Genomic DNA, 6,000 nt, shown 5'->3' with positions numbered 1-6,000 from the left:
GAAGAAAATGTGATCTTTGTTTCACCACGAAATCTTCCATACTAGTCATAAAAGAAAAAAAATGCACTGGTATTGACAAAACTACCACTTCAGCGCCATCTGTACGCAGAAGTTTGAACATGACGGAGACCTTTTATTTTCTGTTATTTACTTATATACCTTCAATCGTAACAAAATTATAAGGCTCACATTTTTTAGTGAATAAAACAATCTTTTATATCGGAAAATTTCTTCCTTACCGAATCTATATTAGTTGTACGATTATATTTTCAAATTTGGGCCTATGCTTTAACATGGCTTTAGAACCCCCTTAAAAGAAGTTAGAAATTAATTTTACACCATAACGATATTTACACAAGTGTGCAGTGAGGAAAATATTAATCCTATTTAGTACAAATTACATAGATTTATTGTTTAAATATAGTCTTTTTGTATTCTACACTGTACAATATACCATATACAATATAAATATTCATCTAAATGAAATACACTTTTCAACATTTTCTGATAACATATGCTGTGTATTCAGTCAAACTTCAAATTAGTATAAAAATATAGTTGATCACATTCTTAAACTCAACACATGCTTGCAAGTCAATTGTTCATGTATCGTTATGATCCAATTGACAGACAAGCATTGTATATCAAAATTCTCAACTCCTTTTGTAACAGTCATGCGCCAGGAACATGGGGTCTTAAAAAGCTGACGCAACGAAAGCACCAATCATAAAAGCTACAAAATGGAATGCATGATCAAACACTCTTACTAGCATGAGGTGATAGTACAGTTGAACCTGAGTTATACGTATGTCAAGGTGAAGAGAAAATATGTGTAACTGAGAATTACTTACAAATCAGATTTAGATACCATGTCACATCATGCAAAATAATCTAACATGGTTATTTTGAGTGGTTTTTATTTTATTTTATCTGCGACATTTTGTTCTGGTTTCCCAGAACTTTTTCAAGCTACTCTACACTTACAGTGGCTAGCCATGTGAGGTTGTGTTATTGTATGTATATATTAGTGTAGCTTGAAAAAGTTCTGGGAAACAAGAACAAAACGTCACACATAAAATAAAAACCACTAAAAATAACCTTGTTAGATTATTTTGTATCTATAGAATGTGGTTATGCGAACCTTTAAGAAGAACATGTCACATCATTATTAAAATTCTGTAGTTGTGTCTATTTGTAGGAACAAGATACAGTATAATGAATGTTATTTCGGTCATAAAATTGTAAATTAACCTTGCTGTTGATGGGTGCATTTTGTTGATTTACTACCCAATGTTAAAAATTCGTCTACATTAGCATTTCTTTTACTAATGACTGTGCAATGTGTGGTATACGCGATGCCTAAATCTGCAGCTATTGCAGTTTCAGTTTTATGTCGATTAGCAACCACTTCCCGCATAAATTTTACTTTCTGGTCAAGCGAGTAACTTTTCCTCTTTCTGTTCTCCATGACTGACCAGAAGTAAATGAAAACATTCACTGAAGGAACCGCGTTCTGTTTTCATTATCAAAGGATGCTATCATACTTTTGGTATCACGATCATGTACAAAAGAAAATGCATCTCATGTTCTGAACAACTACAACAAAGCTTTACTTCGAATGTCATGCTGCCTCTCCTTGCCTTCTCTGTGACACCACCATGCCACACTCATCTTTCTCGTAACTCAAGACCGACCGCTGCTATGCATGCCTATCCTGTTTCATATTTGAAACTTGCCTTGTATTTTTGTAATCACACGATATGTATACTTCTGTGACATTGTTGTAGCCTAGTTACATACAAATCAACTAAATTTTAAAAAATTAGTACGTGTAACAACAAATTATGTACAAATAAGGTTTAATTAACAAGTTTTTAAATTATTTTTTGCCGAACTAAGTTACGTATAAAGCAGTCTCAACTGTACAATAAAAGCTAAGTACTTAGTACATAAACAAAGAAATTGCTACAAAAATGCTATAACTAAATGCAATGATGTAATGTTATGTAGGTAAAATTCACACGAAAGAAAAAGTTTACACTATTCTCGACTGTTCTGCACTTTGTTTGTAGTGTATAAAATTAGAGTTAAATGCTTCTAATGCTAAACAATTAGCATCATACTACTTCATAATCATGAATATTATTTTTTAACATCATACAAACTATTAATTATTTATCATGTGACAAGTGAAAGTAATTCAATATCATTTAACAACTGCATAAAATATGAAATTATAAAATAACTACAACTGTGGAATGTATACACTACCTGAATTACTACACAAAAAATATATAAATACGACTAGAAGGCACCAGAAATAATAAAGAGAAGCACCATGAATCCTTTCCACAAGAAAAAATATGCTTTGGTCAATCAAATGCACCTTCTTGATGTACGGCTTATTGTATTGCATTATGGAATGTAATGATTGATGTTTCCAGGTGTCTTATTTTCCATTCCACACACTTAGTTTCCCGTTCACGAACAACAAGTTCCTTGTAGGATATGAAACTGATGAAATGGTTGCTTTTCTGTTTGACGAACTATTGATGTCGTCGTGGAATAAGGGAAGGTCCTGAAATGCAAATTACTATTTTAATACCTGTAACTTTTAGGCACATGGACAATTTTATATTGATGATACATGCCTCCAACATACGTGGAAGGACCCAAAAGAATTGTTCTCTGGTGGGGGCAGGCCCATTGTAGTACATGCTTCCACCGCTAGAAGCCCGTTGCATCCCTTCTTGACTGTCGTTGTTGAGTGAAGTTGTGGTGCCACACAGTAAAATTTTTAGTTAAGCGCCTCTCGCTTGTTCGCCGATTTTTGTGATGGCTTAAAAGTTTGAACAACATGTGGCTGTGAAATTCTGTTGGGGAAAACGGAATGGGAAAACAGTTGTACTGCTTGAAACAGCTTGGAAGACACAACCTTATGAGTGGTTTTCCCACTTCAGAAATGATGAATTGTGAATTGCAGACCAACATTGCAACATGCCAAGATGATACTGATTCCTTCTTCTCATGCACACAGCATGGTTCACTCAGAATTCATTCCTAATGGTCAAACTGTTAACCAGGGATTTTACCTACAAGTTCTGAAACATTTGCTTCACGAGATGAGATCAAAACGTCCCGAGTTGTGGCAAAGTGGGGGAGTGGCACAACAATGTGCCAGCGCACAAAGCATGGGTATGAAACAATTTTTAACTAAAAACAGCATGACCCAGCTTATCCACCCTTCATATTCACCCAATCTTACTCCATGCGACTTCTCTTTATTCCCTGAATGAAAAAAAGTCCTTAAAGGAAATCATTTTGTGGACATGGAAGCGGTGAAGAAGAAAAAAAAACAACGGAGGCATTGAAAGGCACAGTACTTTGAAGGATAATTTAATTAAAAATTTGTAAAATCCTAAAAATAAATACACAATTTTTTATTACAAAATTCCAGATACTTTTGGGTCCCCCACATATACACACAAGCATTTTCACAATGTGTATGTACTTTATGTAAAATCCTCGTATACTTCTACCAACATCAGGAGCATATGAATGAATATGACAAGTTAAAACAGAATGCAGGAAAGGTCACCTGCTGTGAGACTCAAAACTTTCTCCTTACTTGGTCTTTCATGTTAGACAACCTGAGAAACACTATCATTGTGCAGGATTGCATACAGTCACGGATGTCTGTTTGTGCAGAATTTAATATCGGTGATTATTGATTATTTTACACATCATCCCTTCCCACCCCACCCCTAGGGGTGCCAGGGGTGTCTTGCCCCAAAAATATTCTTTCCAGATTGCAAGTGATACGTGTACCAAGTTTGGTTGAAATTGCTTCAGGCATTCGAGAGTTATGCCGGAACAAACAAATATAAACACCCACACACAAACCCACACGCATACATCCATTTTTATATATATAGAATTATGAATTGTTCCACATGTATGTACTAATGGAAATATTTAAGCAAGATGGCCAGAGACTATAGAGCATTTGAATATGTTTTTTATTCTTTTTTTGAACAAACCACTAAGAATGAGTATTGGAAAGTATTAGATGGAACTTCATCACTGATACCAGTTGATACGTTCCTGACTCCGGGTATTTTGGAGGGCATGTCACTAAACATTTTCGCAGTGTAAATATCCTGGAAATCATGCAAAATGGTTCAAAGTGTTATCACCTTGGGCCTACAACTACCAAAAGAAGAAGAAAAAACAAAAGTAGTAATGATTGTAGCTTTCAGACCTACTGCTAGAATTAACAGGGTGTCTACTATTTTGTGAAAACAAAATTCCCAGACTTTTCCAGCAGGGGCGGTGCCAGAAATTTTCGACCGGGTGGGCAGAAGTTGTATATTGATAGATTATGGTGGGCAGGCATAAATGTAAGGCCATATATATATATATATATATATATATATATATATATATATGCGCATGAAAGACACTTATATGTACGACATACATAGCTACATATCAGCGGCGTATACTCTGGGTCATCTAGGTAATCGCAGATGACCCGGCTGTATTTCTTTTTTAAATATATATATATATATATATATATATATATATATACATTTCTTCGCAATATTCTTCCAAACCAATTTCGATGCATACATTTCTTTACTTCCAGCGTGCGAATGCTTCCAACCGTTTGCCGCTGAATGTCCGGGAACCTTGCTCCTGCCGGTGGAATGACTTCAGGGAATCTCACCCTGACGTCATTCCTCCCGCTTCCCTTACAACCCTTGGCGAGGAGGGAGGAAAGAGGGGGAGGAAACACTGCGCAGTGATTCCGTGGCCAGGGTAAGCTCCTTCTTGTGAGAGTCCACCGGTCGCACTCTCCACCCTCTCAACCTTCAGAGCCTTTGCCGTTCCCTCCTCTGAACTAGGGAAAACATACCCGGTAGAGTGCGAAGAACAGGAAAATTGAATAACATGGGCAAACCAAGTCTACGCTAATTTTCACTTTACATTTGCTTCTGTCTTGCTGATTTCTGTTACTTGAACATAAATTTATCAAAAGGAAAAAGCTTAAATATTGAAGATGAAGCAAACTAAATTAAAATTCAAAGCTTAAGCAATTAAAGCACCTATATGCTGACTCCCCCCATCCTTGTATTTACAAAAATAGTGATTGTTTCTCCTCTCTAATCTTCAAAAGCAGCGAGAATACTTCTTTCATGGAACTGAATATTTTTTAAAGGGAAAGATATCAAAAATAAATTATATATATTAGTTAATTTAAGTTGCTATATTCCGCCTCTTTAGATTAATAGTGATGAAGATGAACGAATTAAACAAAAAACAAAAAAAACACATCAGGCACGTAGCTAGGTGGAGGACTCGGGGGGCTGAAACCCCCCTCCCCGAAATCCTATAAATATCTAATTTAAAAAGTATATAGTGGTAATTAATTTTACTTCATTAGCAGGATTAAACACCTTGCATAATACGTTGTAATAATCTGAGATTCATCTTCAGGACTTCTAACCCCACTGTTTCAACTTTATGTAGCGGCTGCTAATAAGAGATGATCCCCTTCCCGAAATAAAATTCTGGCTCTGGCCTGCAATGATTCGAACTTTTAAAACCTGTCATTTCAAGCTCGGAAAGGGATTTTTTTATCATTCATAGGGAATTTCATTCTGAGCCAGGAACACAACAACAGAAGTTTGGCGCATGAAACTGAATGCGTGTAGTCGTTGGCTTCGTGCTGTGCTTCGTGTTTATTATTTATTTAGGTGTTAGTGTTTGTCGTGATAGTGCTGTGTTAAAGGGTAATGGATGTGATACAAGATTTGCTGGTGAAACCTTTTGGAACAAGATCTTTTCAGGAGAAGTTGCAAATTGTTAATACAGGTAGGCCAGTGTCATCGCTTGAACTTATTTTTACACACAAAGACAAAAATCGGGAATATGTGAGGCATTTTCGCAAGCAAATTATGACAAAACACCATGGTTGACAGGAAGTATAAGTGTTAA

General features: G+C 35.8%; 1 protein-coding gene across 2 annotated transcripts in view; it reads right to left on the bottom strand.

The window, feature by feature from the left end:
- Positions 1-1,069: 1,069 nt before the first annotated feature.
- Positions 1,070-6,000, bottom strand: part of LOC146005236 (protein FAM91A1) — a 124,578-nt gene continuing 119,647 nt past the window's right edge. For both annotated transcript variants that reach the window (XM_083144319.1, XM_083144320.1), the window contains one exon: positions 1,070-2,578. In XM_083144319.1, the coding sequence (XP_083000445.1) occupies positions 2,450-2,578 (129 nt within the window). In that variant the 3' untranslated portion in view covers positions 1,070-2,449. The remainder of the gene's footprint in view (positions 2,579-6,000) is intronic.

The sequence above is a fragment of the Lepisma saccharinum genome, chromosome 23 (genome assembly GCF_977018435.1).
Source record: "Lepisma saccharinum chromosome 23, izLepSacc3.1, whole genome shotgun sequence".
Lineage (NCBI taxonomy): Eukaryota > Metazoa > Arthropoda > Insecta > Zygentoma > Lepismatidae > Lepisma > Lepisma saccharinum.
This window is presented reverse-complemented; position numbering and strand designations above follow the sequence as displayed.